At 39.9% G+C, this 17,670-nt stretch overlaps 1 protein-coding gene across 3 annotated transcripts in view; it reads right to left on the reverse strand.

Annotated features, from left to right (window-relative positions):
• The window catches only part of DPY19L4 (dpy-19 like 4), a 62,846-nt gene extending 45,764 nt beyond the window's left edge, over positions 1-17,082 (reverse strand). Inside the window, exons 1-6 of one of the 3 annotated variants that reach the window (XM_004431177.3) lie at positions 16,992-17,076; positions 12,083-12,193; positions 5,361-5,485; positions 2,665-2,755; positions 1,775-1,896; positions 1,521-1,666 (exon numbers count right to left, since the gene is read on the reverse strand). In XM_004431177.3, coding sequence (XP_004431234.1) covers positions 1,521-1,666; positions 1,775-1,896; positions 2,665-2,755; positions 5,361-5,485; positions 12,083-12,193; positions 16,992-17,007 — 611 coding nt within the window. In that variant the 5' untranslated portion in view covers positions 17,008-17,076. Of the gene's footprint in view, positions 1-1,520; positions 1,667-1,774; positions 1,897-2,664; positions 2,756-5,360; positions 5,486-10,408; positions 11,468-12,082; positions 12,194-16,991 lie in introns of those variants that run through there. The other 2 variants (XM_087447645.1, XM_087447646.1) reach the window with 2 other exon arrangements.
• Between the last annotated feature and the right edge of the window lie 588 nt (positions 17,083-17,670).

The following is a 17,670-nucleotide window of genomic DNA, read 5'->3' on the forward strand; positions in this document are numbered from 1 at the left end:
CGGGGCTGGCCCCAGAAATGTTTCATTTTAAAACATTTAATCATGTTAAGTGTTATCAGGGGAAAAGTGTTATGGAGAGGAAGAAGAATATCCATCATTCAAAAAATAAACTTTTGGGCTGGCCCCATGGCTTGGCAGTTAAGTGCGCGCACTCCGCTGCTGGCGGCCCAGGTTCAGATCCCTGGCGAGCACCGACGCACCACTTCTCCGGCCATGCTGAGGCTGTGTCCCACATACAGCAACTAGAAGGATGTGCAACTATGACATACAACTATCTACTGGGGCTTTGGGGAAAAATAAATAAATAAATAAAAATTAAAAAAACAAAAACAAAAACAAAAACAAAAAATAAACTTTTGACACTGACCAATGCCAAGAAAATTTTTGACATGTCTCAAATGAGCCCTCCCTTTCTTTTTTTTGTGTGTGTGTGTGAGGAAGATCAGCCCTGAGCTAACATCCGTGCTAATCCTCCTCTTTTTGCTGAAGAAGACCGGCTCTGAGCTAACATCTATTGCCAATCCTCCTCCTTTTTTTCCCCCAAATCCCCAGTAGATAGCTGTATGTCATAGTTGCACAACCTTCTAGTTGCTGTATGTGGGATGTTGTCTCAGCATGGCCAGAGAAGCGGTGCGTCAGTGTGTGCCCGGGATCCGAACCCGGGTCGCCACTAGCGGAGTGCGTGCACCCAACCGCTAAGCCACGGGGCCAGCCCCTAGCCCTCCCTTTCAAAGAAGTCCCATCCTCTACTCTCTATTTACTTCCTATTAAAGAACTGAGGCTGCTTTGATCACCAAAAGGGATGGGTTTATTAATTCAAAGCACCTTGTCATAGATTAATACAGAATCCTTATCTGTGGTAATTAACTTAATGATGTATCTGATGCCTCTTCCTTCTTTTCATGAAGCTATGTCATCAGTGTTAAATAAAAGAGGAAAGAAGAGGTTTACCCATACATGACAATGTTGCTAAATCTGAAAAAAGAGAGATACAAGGCAGGTATATTATTTTTCAACTGTTGCATGACAAATGACCACAAATGTAGCAGCTTAAAACAACACAAATTTATTAGCTCGCAAACCCAGCACAGATGGGTGGACTGTCTGCTCAGGGTCTCCCAAAGCTAAAATCAAAGTATCAGCCAGGGCTGCAGTTTCCATCCTGGGCTTGCAGTCCTTTTACAAGCTCACTGGCTGATGGCAGAATTCATTTCTTCCTCATTTCAGTCCAACAACAGCAGAGCAAATCCTTCTCATGCTTTGAATATCTCTGACTTTCCCTTCTGCACCAGCTGGAGAAAGCTCTCCTCTTTTAGGGGCTCATACGATTAGATCAGCCCCACCAGGTCATCTTCCTACCTTAAGGTCAACTGTGCCATATGACAATCACAGCAATGATATCTCCTCATATTCACAGGAGGGGATTAGGGTGTGGAATATTGGGGAGGGGGTGTAATTTTTAGAACTGAATACAAAAGCCACAAAAAATTGTAAATCTTAATTAAAAACATCTTTCTTACCTGTTAATAATGAACCATGCAACCGTTAGCATTCCTGCTAGCCATGTTCCACTCATAAGCCAACTTGTAACAAATAAAGCAGTAACATATATCCCTTGCAATCCAAAAACAATGCCAATATAGAAATACACTGGCTCAATAATCTCCTAATTGGAAAAAAAAAAGAGAAGGAGATAACAGGATGACATTAAATAATTTTGAGCATTCATAAATATGTGAGGAAATAAAAAATAAGTCAAAAGAAAAACACATACATGGCTACCAGTTGCTTGATACAAAACGCTGGCAATAAGTTCTGGATATAGAGACATTTGCTGCACTGCATTTATAGTCTTCAGAGATATAGTTTTGTTATTGTGTGTCAGTTCATAAACACCTAAAGACAGAAAAATTTTTCTCCAGATTATTTATTCTACTTTTATATTATTTAAACATGTCATTCAGAGGTCATTAAATATTTTGAATCATTATCAAGAAAGATCTCAAAATATAATACTCTGTGCCTCATTTTTCCAATTGTTTTATTAAATACAAGAAAGAACAATACCTACATTCTGACACAAATCTCCACATTCAAGGGCTCCCAAATGGAACACTGTTTTATTTCAGAAAAATATTGTTATTAAAAATGCAGGGCCGGCCCCGTGGCGTAGTGGTTAACTGCGCGTGCTCCACTGCTGGTGGCCCGGGTTTGGATCCTGGGCATGCACAGACACACTGCTTGTCAGGCCATGCTGTGGCAGCGTCTCACATAAAGTGGAGGAAGATGGGCATGGATGTTAGCTCAGGGCCGGTCTTCCTCAGCAAAAAGAGGAGGAATGGCATGGATGTTAGATCAGGGCTGATCTTTCTCACACACAAAAAAAAGAATGCAAATGTGGGGGCCAGCCAGTGGCGTAGCAGTTAAGTGTGCGTGCTCCACTTGGGTCACCCAGGGTTCATAGGTTAGGATCCCGGGCACGCGCCAATGCACTGCTTGTCAAGCCATGCTGTGGCGGCGTCCCATATAAAGTAGAGGAAGATGGGCACAGATGTTAGCCCAGGGCCAATCTTCCTCAGCAAAAAGAGGAGGATTGGCATCAGATGTTAGCTCAGGACTGATCTTCCTCACACACACACAAAAATACAAATGTGGTTATCATACCTCTTTCAAATGAAGGGGCCTTTAACATATCTTTATAATAAGAGTAATAAATGGCACTGGCACCCTGAAATGTGATTTCCCGTTCCAGCTCCTAAAAGAAAATAAAATGATTAAATACCAGTGTCCTAAATTTCAACTACAATCTTCCTTCTCTCTCCTCATCTTCTAGACTAATGCTATTTATTTATCCTTTAATTCAAAGATATGTTTGAATTTTCCTTTAATCACTAGTGGCCATATTAATGAGGTTAAGCTTTTTTAATAACCTGGAAATCATTTTAATAAAACATCTAAGGTTTAAAATGGATTGTAACTCATAAGTCATTTACCTATTATATATAAGGAAAATCTAGAAGGAAAAGGAAAATAAATGCCCTAAGGACAGCGAGAATAGTAAGGCAGGTAATAAAAAATGATGGTTGAGGTGTCAGAAGTCCACAATAAAAACATAAGTTTAAGAAGACAGTAGGGGCCGGCCCCGTGGCTTAGCGGTTAGGTGCGGGCGCTCCGCTGCTGGTGGCCCGGGTTCGGATCCCGGGTGCACACCGACGCACCGCTTCTCTGGCCATGCTGAGGCCACGTCCCACATACAGCAACTAGAAGGATGTGCAACTATGACATACAACTATCTACTGGGGCTTTGGGGAAAAAATTAATTAATTAATTAATTAATAAAAAAAAAAAAAGAAGACAGTAGTATTTTCTACTGCTATTCCTCTTCCCTATGTATCTAGAAGAGCAAGCCCTTAATTAGTACTTTTCAAGAGCATCAGATACCTAATCAGTGCTTTTCAAAGGAACTTCCAGAAATATAAGCAAATCTTAAAATTAGGCTACACAGAACCAAGAACATAGGTAGTTCAAAACATTGGAAAACCTGGTGCTTTTCATGCTGAATCAAGCTTTCACAAATCTATAATCTTTTAAAATGAAACTCGTTTATTTTCACACATAATATTTACCAATTAACAGAAAAATAAAAGATATCAGAGCAGTTTTCCCAAAGTTTGATCATCACAACTTCCTAAGATATAAATGGGTGTTACCTAAAAAAAGTTCTATAGTTAAATAAGTTATGCAAAAGGCTGGCTTGAAAAAAGTTAAATGAGTTTCTTTATTGCAAGACTTTTCAAGGTTTCAGTATACATTATGCATTGTGAATCTCTAAGAGGAAGTTGTTCCCAGATCTATTTGACCAGTGAACCCTTTTCTCTCATTTAGAGCTTATTAATCTAAACAAATTTTACTAAAATGATTTTTTATTAATGAAAACAGACTTGTTTCTTTCTAAGATTTCCAAGACGTAAACTCTTAATCAGCATTTCTCAGATTTAATGTGCACATGAAACTCCTAGAGATCTTTTTTTAATTTTATTTATTTATTTATTTTTCTCCCCCAAAGCCCCAGTAGATAGTTGTATGTCATAGCTGCACATCCTTCTAGTTGCTGTATGTGGGACACGGCCTCAGCATGGCCGGAGAAGCAGTGCCTCGGTGTGCGCCCAGGGTTCCGAACCCGGGCCGCCATCATCAGAGCGCACGCACTTAACCGCTAAGCCATGGGGCCGGCCCCTAGAGATCTTATTAACATGTAGATTCTAAGGTAGGACCTGAGAATCTGCAATTCTGAAAAAGCTCCCAGATGATGCCAATGCTCCTGGCTCATACACAATGCTTTGAAAAACAAGGTTCTTCATGAATGGCTTCTATATTTTCAAACCTTTGGTTGTTCTCAGTTCTGCCTACACAACAGAAATTGCCTGAAAATATTTTGTGCAATACTGATCCCAGATACTCCCCTCACCTAAGAATCTGTGAGGGAGGTTATTTTTTGAAAGCTCCCCAGATGATTCTACCATACATCCAGTGTTGAGAACTACTAATAGCTAATCTGCATAACATTTTTCAAGGAAATATGATATGCTCCAGTAACAGCCTTTGTCAAATCAATACAGGTAAGTAATTATTCAGTTAAATATTTTGGTGGTGTTAGGTATATCAAGGGCTTAAAAACATTTAGGCAGCTTGACTACTTGCTCAAAAGTAAGAACAAAAAATTATTTGGACTAAAAAAAAAAAACAACAAAACCCTTTAGAGGCGAGTGGTAACACCGTGAACTTTGCCAACGCATATTACAGTTATATCTGATTGTGAAGGTAACTCTGAAAACAAACTTATTCAAACGCCAAAAGAATTATGAATAAAGTTATAGTGATTAAAGATTCTGTGATTTAAAACCAAACATTAAACATACTACTATGAGACAACATCTTAATAAGTACTGTTAATCATTTTCAAACCCCCAAAATGTTCATTTATGTAACCTAAAAACAAAACTATTTTGATGCTGAAACTTCCATAGATTGTTGCTGAAATGTAAACTATCAAAACTACTAAAAAGCTGCCTAAACTCCACAACATTTCACTGTCATCAGAAATCGCTGATAAATTAATTGCACGAGGAAAGCACCCTCACAGTTTCCATTCTATGGCCTTGAAATACATTCTATTAAATTTTTCAAGCATGATACCGTCACTGTGTTCTCAAAACAGCTTCTACATCATTTTGTTTCTAATGGCTATAAAGAAGAAAGCACTTGTCACACTACACACATATATTTTGGCTCACTGGTAAACACATTACTTAAATTAATACTAAAACAACTTTCACATGCTCAAAATTCTTTCTCCTTACCTGCCTGTTGGAAAACCAGAATTTCCGTTCATGGTATGCTGATAAATAGAGAGCATACATCATACCACTAGTAACTGCTGCAAGACAGCCAATGAAAATCTTTGCAAAGCGCTGAAATAATACATCTGAAAAGAGCACATTCAAAGTAATCAGATGTAGATGATACATGTACTTTTATTAAAAAAGAAAAAGCAATCCAAAGGTAGTATGTACCCTTGATATGATGTGATAAAAATGACACTCTAACTCTGTGGTCTTCCTTCCCAAAACCCATAACCGCAGTGTAATCATGAGAAAAACAGCAGACCAGTTCCAACAGAGGCGCATCCTACAGTGTCTGACGAGGAGTCCTCAAAACTGACAAGGTCATCAAAAACAACGAAAGCCTGAGAAACTGCCACAGCCAAGAGAAGTCTAAGGAGACATGACAACTAACTGTAATGTGACGTCCTGGGTGGGATCTTGGAACAGAAAAGGGACATTAGGTAAAAACTGAGGAAATCTCAACCAAGTGTGGACTTTAGTTAAAAATAATGTATCATTGGGGGCCGCCCAGTGGCGCAGCAGTTAAGTGCACACACTCCATTTCGGCGGCCTGGGGTTCGCAGGTTCGGATCCTGGGCGCGCACCGACACACGCCTGTCAAGCCATGCTGTGGCGACGTCCCATATAAAGTAGAGGAAGCCTGGCAGGCACGGATGTTCACCCAGGGGGCCAATCTTCCTTAGCAAAAAGAAGAGTATTGTCATGGATGTTAGCTCAGGGCTAGTCTTCCTCACAAAAAAAAAAAAAGTATCAATATTGGTTCATTAATTGTAACAAATGTATCATACTAATATAAAATGTTAATAATAGAGTAAACACTGTGTGTTGGGGGGTTGTAACATGGGAACTCTGTACTATCTGCTCAGTTCTATAAATCAAAAATGGTTTTTAAAATTAAAGTCTATTAATTAAGAAAAAGGAAGGTACTAGCAAATATCTAAAGAAAAAATACAGATTCATTCAGAATTACTGTTGAGATGTTTTCCTTATCAAGGAATTTTTTTCTTTATTGAGGAATAATTTACGTACTATAAATCACAGCCATTTATTTTTTGTGTGTGTGTAAGGAAGATTAGCCCTGGGCTAACATCTGTGCCCATCTTCCTCTACTCTATACGGGACGCTGCCACAGCACGGCTTGACAAGCCGTGCGTTGGTGCCTACCTGGGATCCAAACCTGCGAACCCCGGGCCACCAAAGTGGAACGTGCACACTTAACTGCTAAGCCACCAGGCCGGCCCCAATTACAGCCATTTAAAGTGTATAATTCAATGACTTTAGATGCTTATGTATTTAAAACATCATATACAACTGTCATATATACGTAACTACTTCTTAATGAAATAACATAAAACACATTTGGATTTTCTACACACAGGATGATTTAGTCCTGCTAGAGGTGTTAAGATTAAGTATATGAGCACCGGGCTAAGGGCCCAAAGCCCAGTGTTCTACTACTGAACGACTGACAGATGTGTAAAAATCAGCGTGTTGATTAGTCTAGTTAACCTAAAATCTTGGCTATTTTCAAAACATTATTTAATAAATATTAGTTTACATAGCATACTAGAGACATTAAATAGACTAACTAGTTAGATATCACTAAATTAATAAGAATTATATTCAAAATGCTTGAAAAGCACTACCCAATAAATCAAATATTAGTATCAGTATGATACGTTTTAAAATTACTGTTTCCAATAGCATGTGTAAAGCATTTGGCCTGGCACATAGTAAGTGATACTAACTATTATCATTGGGCTACAGAAGCATACTTGCAAAAATATATGATAGTTAAAGCAATGTTGACATGATATGAACTATAAAAAACGAATAGGAAAAAACTTATCTATGGTGGCAGTTTGACAAAAGTAGTTCCAAGTTTCTGAACGTTTATCTATTTCTGTTTTTTTTCCATTAAGTCTTAGACTACGGCAAATTAATCCTAATTATCAGGGGCTATTATACAAAATATATTAAACCAAATCCTATATATTAATGCCCTACATTGATACTAAATATTCTGCTTTTGAAAGTTTTTCTGTAAAGAGTCAAAGATGGAATCAAGCTATCAGTGTTTGGTTTAAGTGTATACATTTTAGAGAAAATAAAGAGCTCTAGGCTCTGGAAATCATTGTTTTAAAAAATTATCATTTTAATTGGAAAACTGAAAAGTAAAGGATCTGACTTCCAATTACGTTATGTTAGTCATTAACCAGCCTAATCAGATAACTTCTGTGTTATCTGTGTTACCTGTGTTATCCCGTCACTTGTAAAATGCTAATCATGCACACACAAAAAAGAAAACTACATAAATGTCAATATCAATAATATAGGGCATAGTTAAGTAACCTTTAAAGCACAGGAAAAAGCTAATGACATGTTAAGAAAAGAAATGTAGGATTCAATTTCACAAAAAGTAAAAAAAAAAAAAGAAAAAGTATAAATACATTGAAAAAAATATAAGCAATACTTACCAAAATTTTAAGAGTATTATATCTACTGGAATTATTCATACATTTTATTTCTATTATACTTTTCTCTATGTTCTACATTTTCTACCCTAAAAATATATTTTTGTAGTTAGAAAGAAAATACTATTTTATAGTAGTTATCTCTGAATTGTTTATTATGTTTCTTATATTGTATTTTCCAAAATGTTTTAAATGACCACTCTATTAGTCAGCTTTGCTGTGATAAAGAAGTGACCTCAAGGGGCCAGAACCATGGCCTAGTGATTAAGTTTGATGCACTCTGCTTCAGCGGCCCAGGTTCAGTTCCCGGGCACAGACCATACCACTTGTCGGTGGCCATACTGTGGCAGTGACCCACATACAAAATAGAGGGAGATTGGCACAAATGTTAGCTCAGGGTGAATCTTTATCAGCAAAAAAAAAAAAAAGTGAACCCAAACTATCAGTGGCTTATGAAACAAAGATTTATTTCTCACTGATTACTTGTGGGAAATGGGTCAGCAGTGACTCTACACCCAATTCCAGACTTCAGATTAGTTGTGGGTCTTCTCCTTATATCTTCTTCAGAGTTCCAGACTGGGATCAGTCCCTATTTGGGACATGCTGTTCTCATGACAGAGAAAAAGAACAGGAGAATAGGCAGAAGCATACAACGCCTCTTACAGTTTCTGGTCAGAACTAGTACACTGCTTTTTCCACTCATTCTGCTGGCCCAGGCAAGTCACACAGTAAGCCCGACAACAGGTAGGGAAGAGGCATCCAAATCACATGCCAACGGGAGGTGATTATCATCCACTTTTAAGTGAGATAGCTAACATCTGGGAACAATAAAAGGTCCACCAGGGTCTGCCCCACTAGTCACAAATATTCACTTCCCTTCCAAAGGCAAAATACACTCACTACTTCTCAAGAAAGATACCCTCAGAGCAGCTTACTCAGCCTGCTTCCTGCACGTCAAGCTAGGAACTCATACATTATTTTAAGACCTGAAGAGTTGTGTCCTTTTTAATCTAGACTGGAGTTCTTTTGACAGTACATCTCTCTCAAAAGCTCAGCCAACAATTCTCCTAGGTACTTACCCAAGAGAAATAAAAACAGATGTTCACAAAAAGATTTGTACAAGTATGTTCATGGCAGCCTTATTAATAATAGCTAAATACTAGAAACTACTTAACAAGAAAAGAAGGGATAAATAATTAAGCAACATGAATGACTCTCAACTGACTATGTTTTTAAAGGATAACATACTGAGCTAAGTGAAAGAATCCAAACACAAAGGCATACATGTTGTATGATTCCATTTATATGAAATTCTAAAACAGGCAAAGTTAATTAATCAATATTGAAAAATACCAGAAGAGTGGTTGTCTTGGGGGGTACAGGGGAAATCTACTTCCTGGAAAGAGATACAAAGGGGCTTTCTGGGATAATGGAAACGTTCTGTATCTTGTTTCAGCTGTATTCAAGTGTCAAAGTCATTTAATTAAACACCTAAGATTCTGTGCATTTTATGGTATATTAATTGTACATTAATTTCACAAAATTATATCACTCATCTTTGCAAAGAAAATTAACAATTTTGTTGGCCTTTTACCTAATTGATTCCAGTCAGCTTCATATTCTAGTAACTATACCTACAATTTTTTTTCTAGATATGCCTCTCTCAAAGATTTAACTACGTGTATCTTGAGCTTATCATGCTTTTATGGGACTGCATCCTTTGTCCTTTTTCGCCCTGAGAGCTTTGTCCAGCTGAAAGGACTTACTGGGAACTACCTTAATCCATTCACACATTTAACAAACTGTGTTGACAGCCTTGTCCTTGATTTGGTCACTGCCCTGAGGATTCATCTTAATCAGTCTTTGTTACTCAAAGTATTGTTTTTTTTGTTGTTTGAGGAAGATCAGCCCTGAGCTAACATCCATGTCAATCTTCCTCTTTTTGCTGAGGAAGACGCCCTGAGCTATCATCTCTGCCCATCTTCCTCCACTTTATATGGGACGTGGCCACAGCATGGCTTGACAAGCGGTGCATCAGTGCGCACCCGGGATCCGAACCCGGGCCGCCAGCAGTGGAACATGCGCACCTAACTGCTATGCCACAGGGCTGGCCCCTCAAAGTATTTCTTGATTTTATTTTTTACTGGTTGAAAAGACAATCAGTTCTAACTTCAACACTACTAAGTCCCAGAAATTTTGGATTCTCTATTTTCCTCTTCATTCCCGCTTGCAAATAGGCCAACTGTGTTCTAAATTCATCTCTTTCCTATAATCAAATGCAGCTGATAACCAAGGGACTCTAGTAACATTCTGTTTTGCAATCTTGTTACCTAAAACAATAAAAAATTAGTATTAAAATTGCGACTATTCACAGGAAACAGTTTCATAAAATGTTTTGTGACTGCACAATAGGGATTATTATTTTTCCAGCTCCCAAAAAGTTTTCTTGCTGCTAGTCCCTGAACTAGATCTGTAGATGACCCATTGCCTTTACCTTATTTGAGCAAATATATATAAATGGGCCCTCACCTCTTTATGGGCAGGAAGCAATATGAGAAAGCTATTCAGCTCCTAAGGATGGCATATTCTCCAAAGCCATCTTCAGACATGGTTCAGGAGGATAATGGAAAAGGAAGGACCTCCAGAGGGTGGAACCAAGGACCACGAAGAACAAGGAACTGGGAAGCTACTCCTAAGGAAAACAACTGGGGCCTAATCAAAAAACATTCTCTACCCCAGAGTAAGGAGACCTCAAATTTACCTAGTAGGATTTCAGAAATGCTATGGACCAGCGGCTGATGTGTCTCTCTCACTCTTGCTCTCTCTGAATGGAAGCATTTATTTTGGTTATCCTGGCCCTGTCCAACAACATATAATGGGAGAGGAGGCATGTGCAGAAAAGAATGAGCAAAGCAGGCCTGCAACTGCTTTGCTAAGAAAGGCCTGCTTGCAAGGTAGGCTCTTGACTGGCATCTGGGAACTGGGATTTCAGGAGGGTTCCCACCATTCTCTAACTGATAAGTGTGGTTTACTGAACCTAACTTGCTTGTACAAACAATGTGGTTCATGTTGACCACTTTCCTTCTGGGAGTCTAGAATTTTGGTATGTGGTAGGCAGAGGGTGCATGACCAGCCACCAATAAAAACCCTAGGCAGAGTTGCTATGAGCTTCCTTGGTAGACAAAACTACAAATGTCACAATTTGATGCTGAAGGAATAGAGCACATACTGTGTGAGTTCACTGGGAGAGGAATCTTGGAAGGTTGTGCCTAGTTTCCTGTGAACTTCAACCCATAGGCCTTTTCCCTTTGCTGACTTTTTCTTAAATTGTTCACTGTAATAAATCATAGCTGTGAATATAACTATATTCTGAGACCTGGGAGTCCTTCTAGCTAATCTCCAAACACAGAGGTGGTCTTGGGCACCCCTGACACAGAGCAGATAACTTGTCTTTTTAATTCACAGGTCTCAGGATCAGAATGAGTAATAGCTGTCCCTGATGAAGCCCACGGTCTTCAAGACTGATGCCACTTCTGGATAAGACTGAGTGTCTTCCTGGGGGCGGGGGAGGTAGCGAAGGTATTTTGTCTGAGGGAGAGAAGTAAATATTTATGACCAAAAGGACAGAATGCAGTAGACTGTTATTATCATGATAATATTATTATTACTACTACGTTATTATTATCCCCAACTATCTTTTCCTTCCCTATAAAAAGATTATTCATCCCTGCCTAGTACTATGTGACTTGCAACGCTTCCCTGTAGTCAGAGCATACTTCTCCGTCCCATTGTCTAGATTGATTACATGACTTGCTCAGGCCAAGCGAATGTAGGTACAAGTGACAGTGTGCCAGTTCGGCAGAAACTTGAAGAGGCACTGCGTGATTCTGCCTGCTCTCCTGCTCTTTTTCTCTGCCACAAGAAAAACATGTCCCCAGTAGGGGCTGCCCCTTCATGACACATGAAGCTACATCAGCCAACCTGCAGCCACAACATGTAACGTTAATCAGAAATAAATGTTTGTTGTAAGCCAGTGAGATTTAGGGGTTTTTCTACAGCAAAACCTAATGCAAGTTGACTGATATCATTGCATACTTAACCACAAAATATGTTTATTCATTTAAAACATTAACATAATATATACTACCTAGCATAACTATTTTTGTAGTAGCACAAAAACTCCAACAAATCTATCTAACTTACGTTTTGGAGCTCTTTCAGGAACTGGAGTGTCATTGATTTTCTCTTCTTTGGCAGATTCTTTATTTTCTGAAGACTTTGGCTTTTTTCTTTGGCGCAGTTCTATAATTGGTCCTTAAAATATTTGAGAAGTTATTGCAATGTGTGTATCAAATTATTCTGTCTGTATCCCAAAATGATTAACTTTTATTATACTAAGACAAAAGTCACATGGAGACCAATTAGTACCAAAGATAACTTTTTTCATAATTATTTTAGCACTTCCCACAAAACTGTCTTTCCTACAAAGACAATACAGGTCCCAACTCCAACCCGTGCTTTCAGTCCTACTGATAAATCAATGCGCTCTTCTCCTGAGATGATGCTATTTTCAAACTATCCCAAAACAAGTAAACTCTTTTCCAGAATGATTGGGAAACAAGTGTTATTTAACAAATAAGCTGCTTATTTTAGTTACCTGAAAGCACCATACACATCATTCACGGATTAATGATTTTTTAAAAATCAAAATATAATAAAATACATTGCTCATGAAACTATACTTCATTTTTTTAATAATCCTGAAAGTTCTGTAGAATTTCACAGTGCTGTGGTATCATTATCATTCAACAGTCTTATAGATTTAGGTAGCAGAAAATAGGCTGAACCTATAAATATCCCTATATTTGGGAAGCTCTCAGAAAATTCCCCAATATTAGACTATCTACCCTTTCTACCTCTGATAAAAAAAATGTAATGCAGAAAGTACCTCAAAACCAGTAAACTAAATTTCAAATTAAATAGGAATTTACTGTCTTCAACTTCACTACTTTTCCTCCCTAGAATTAATTATCTTATGGGGTAGACTACGACTGTCGTGTAGGTGCAGAATGTCCTGTCAAGTTATAAGGTGGTACAAGAATTTATCTCCTCCTTAGAGAAGCAAAGGAGAGCTTTTCTTTTCTCTTAGTAATGACTTTAGTCTATCAAATATGAGCCTAAAAAGAAGTCAAAAAAGGAGAAATGAATCAGCTACTGTTGCTGATGGTCAGATGGATGGTTCTCTAAGTTTACTATGGAAAATGAATAAAATAAATGTATTTTTAAATAGCTTCAAAGCAAATTCATGTTTGCAAAAATATCTTTAAACACTGGCATAGTGAGAAAAAAATACTATACATTTACTGGATTCAGTCTGACTAGTCTAATTTTTAACCATTTCTATACTATCATTAATTTCGTAGTCATTTTAAGTAGCAAAGCCAATCAATACATTAAAAAATGATGTTATTATTAAAAAAGCCATACTGAGGATTCTGAGTATTTTTGCATACAAATCTGGGCCAACTAATAAATATTATTATCTTCCTTCTTCATGATGCCCTTTTAATTTTCCCCCACTATGGGTTAAAGCAAAAATTAGAAGTGGTCAACAAGAATGAAGATTTATGTAAAGCCAAATAAAGTCTTCAGATACAAGTTATTATTTTTAATTTTATTAAAAAAGAATACAAAGAAAAAATATAACCGCAAGAAGAGTACTTAACAGTTACACATGCATGATTAAACATATGAATATTATCAGATTTTTTAAAAAATTTAATTGGATAATTTCAGAAATCAAGTTAACAGATCTATTGAGGTAGTTAACAAATGTATGTGACCACTGGGTTAGACAGGTCTAATAATCCTTTATTAGATTATTAGACAGAGTCTAAAAGCACACACTTAAAGATAAATTGGGAAGGGAATATTCACATAAAAAGTGTTCTTTACAAAAAGCTATCATTTTCCTTTTTAAAAAAATTCTTTATAAAATGAATCACTCTACAGGGACTTTAATAAAGCGTTCTCTGTGCATATACATGGATTTTATTTACAAAAGTACAATTTACACAAAAATTTTGCATAGATCCCCAATCTATGAAATATACAAATCTTAATAGTCATCTCTCAAGAATTTATATTAGCAATGACAAAGGACCATACAAATAAATAATCTATAGGGCCGGCCCCGTGGCTTAGCGGTTAAGTATGCTTGCTCCGCTACTGGCGGCCCGGGTTCAGATCCCGGGCGCGCACCGAGGCACCGCTTCTCCGGCCATGCTGAGGCCGCGTCCCACATACAGCAACTAGAGGGACGTGCAACTATGACGTACAACTATCTACTGGGGCTTTGGCGGGGGGGGAAGGAGGAGGATTGGCAATAGATGTTAGCTCAGAGCTGGTCTTCCTCAGCAAAAAGAGGAGGATTAGCATGGATGTTAGCTCAGGGCTGATCTTCCTCACACACACACACACAAAAAACCAAATAAATAATCTATAAAGGATTTATAATATTTTCTTGCTTCTAACATGCCACACATTTTAAGATACTATTTAATAACAGTTTTTTAGGGAAAAAAAACCTACCATATTAAATGCATACACTGAATTTAAGACATACCAATTTCAGTGGCATTAAACTGTGGGAGCAAAAAGTACAACTTGGGAAATACAGTATTCATTTTAGCCAATCGCTTCAACCTCGTCCCCAAAAAGCTAATTTTTTGCCTGTCACCAAGAAACAAAAGATTGGATGCAAATTTCACCTCATCGATCATAAGTGATGAACAAATCCAGGAATCTACCTCTAGGTGGATAAGCAACAAAGGCCAAAGCGGTGGACAAACTAGACTATTAATTCTGATAGGAAAGCTCTAGGATAGAATTCAAGTTTCCTTTTCACTACCCTACACCTTTAGCATTGTAAAGAAAAAGTCAAACAATGAAAATAACATAGCTACAAAAATAACCTGCTATTTCAGTCTCTGGTCCAGTGATCATCACATGAGATCATTAGTAGGGCTACAAATAGGCTTGCAAGTGTCCATGCAGACCATACCTAGCAATTTCCAAGTGAAGTGTTAATACTGCTCACTCAAAGTTGTCACTTCTTTCTTCGCTCTAACATTTCTTTCAGAAGGCATAAATATAAACGCCCTGACCCTCCACAGCATCAAGGAAGATGTTTTTGGAGATGAAATTCTCAGAGTATTTACTTAAGAGAAAAAGTGGGACAATGAAGAGGATCCAAGTGAATATGAAGGATGAGCAAAAAGAGATATAGAGAACATCAGGATACAAGTAAAATAGATAGACTATTCAGTCTCATTTTAATACAGAGAATACAAGATAACAAGTGTTTTGAAAAAAAAGTATAGAGTGCCAAATAAATGTAAAGCACTCAGAACAATGCCTGGCACATAAGACACGTTTGCTATAAATATCATTACTAGCATTATTATCATGATGAGAATTGACTCATTCTTTGTTGACTATCATATCCCAGCACCTAACACAGTAGGCACCCAAATGTTTATGGAATTAAAAATTTGTTGAATGAAACTATGTTTTAACACCACTGCAATCCATTAATTGTTCCATATAAGATGTATTTCATTGCTTTGGGTGATCTATAATTCTACAACCAAAAATCATTTTTCACTTTATATCACATAACTAAATTTCATTAGATTATATGGTCTTTTTAATTGGTTCCACATTGTATCTATTTAATTGGGTGTAACTATAATCTCCTAAAACAATTTCTCATTTGGTATGATGTATATTAAAGACGGTCAGTGCTGTAGTATTAATCTTTTTCACGCTTTGATTGAAGCATGAAAGTGCTCACGGAAACATACAAGCTAGCTCATCAACCTACCCCCATAGATTTGCAATTAGTCGGAAAAGGAAAAAATATCAAGAAATGTTTTAAATAATATACTGAAATCAAGATAAAATCAAGGCAACAAATAGAACTACATTCTTCCTTACCAACTACAAATAGCTTTGGTTTTGAAGCTGTTTTTAGGTAGAGCGTCTTAAATTTAGATCAGTTTTAACACTGAAAACTCAAGGAAGAGGAAGCAAATACGACGCAAGCGTGAGAATGGGGCACAGCAGCAACTTTCTTAGAATTAACTTTTTTAAAATCGCTTTCCCCTAAATTCTTGAAACTCTTTCTTGCACTAGGTCAGTAAGGCTTAAATCTAAATAGACGACATTCACAACTCCACTCAATAAGGTAAAAAGTCATGTTCTCCACCAGAATGAAAAATCTAACTGCTCAGTCAAGAGACCCTGTCCTGTGTACCCGTTCCTGAGACTAGTACGGGTATCATCAAGTTATGCTGCCGTGAATGTTTCCTATAATACGATATCTAACACTAGCTAAGTTCCTCCCAACTCCCCATTTTTCTCTCCTATCTCTCATCATCTATGAATAAATACTGCTGAATGAATGAATTTTCCTGGTATTGGCCCTGAAGGGGCATGGAAAGGTTTCTCCAGCCCACCCACTTCCACCCTCAAAGCACTCTGGCCTCCTAGTCCCCCAAAACCACTTACAGCCCTTCGCCCTTTGCCTTCCCCCTAACCTGCAGTGCACTCGGCCATCGCCAGTTTCTGCTGGCTCGTCCCCTCCCAATTCACCTGGCCGTGCTGACCCCACATCCCCGCCTCTTCCTACCCCGGGCGCGCGGCTCCTCGCCGCCGGGCACTGTCGGCATCCACAGACCCCTAGAGAGCGCGCTCAATGCGGGGCACCCGGTCAAGCTGTCACTTCCCAATATGCACTCGGCACCTCAACCCACCCTTCTCACGCAAACTATGTCCTCACCCCCTTAGCTGTGTGCTCTCAGCCCTCCCTCTCAACCGCTCGCCCGCAGCTTCTTCTCCTCCTACCCGACCCCCAACTTCGAGCGCCACCGTTGCTGCCCACTCGGGCCCACACCACTGCGGGCCGCTCACTCGGCGCCGTCTGAATCTCTCCGCAAACCTCCCCCGCCGCCCCGCTCCTCCCCGCCCTCCGCGCGCGGCCTCCGGGCCCTCGCGCCCCCGCCCCTCCTTCCCGAGACCTCCGGCGACAGCTGGACCCCGGGGCGGTCACCTTCTCCCTCCGCCATCGTCGCCGCGGAGGCCGGGGCGCGCTCCTGCTCCCACGCGGCCCGGAGTCTCCCGCCCTCCGCCTTGCGGAACCCCTCCGCCGCCCCAGGCCCGCTACGGGCCGCCACGCCCCCACTTCCTGACCCGCCCCCCTCCGGTGTCGCCGCCAACTGCGTCCCCCTGGACGGCCCGGGAACCAGGGAACCAGAGTGCCGGGAGCGGCGGGCGGCCGGAGCGTTTGGCTGGCGCGCCTGGGCCTGCGCAGGCGGGAAGACGCCTCGGCGCAGGTGGTGCCGCCCACGCGGGCGCTCCCAGCCGGCTGCCCTGGGGAAAGCGAGGCCGCTGGGTCCCGCCGCTACGGAAAGCTGGGCGCCCGAGAGTGCTTTGCGGGACTTTGTGATTCCACCCAGGGAGAGACAGAAGAGCATCAGTTACAGCTTCCACATCCGGCCGCATGCCCGCCCCCTTGCGGAGAGGAAGCCGAGCCCAGCGAGCTGCAGGCCACGAAGCCGGGCGGAGCTGGCGCGTGCTCCGGGCTGCGGGGCCTGCCGGGCCCCTCGGCGTGAGGCCAGGGCGCGGCGAAGCGCTCGGGGCCGGCGCGTGGAGCGTAGGCCGCTTGACCACGACGAGAAGGAAGCGGTACTTGGAACTTGGTGTTTTTAACCACCCAAACTGGTTAAACA

Source organism: Ceratotherium simum, chromosome 23 (assembly GCF_057802395.1).
Source record: "Ceratotherium simum simum isolate JZ-2026a chromosome 23, ASM5780239v1, whole genome shotgun sequence".
In the NCBI taxonomy this organism is placed as follows: domain Eukaryota; kingdom Metazoa; phylum Chordata; class Mammalia; order Perissodactyla; family Rhinocerotidae; genus Ceratotherium; species Ceratotherium simum.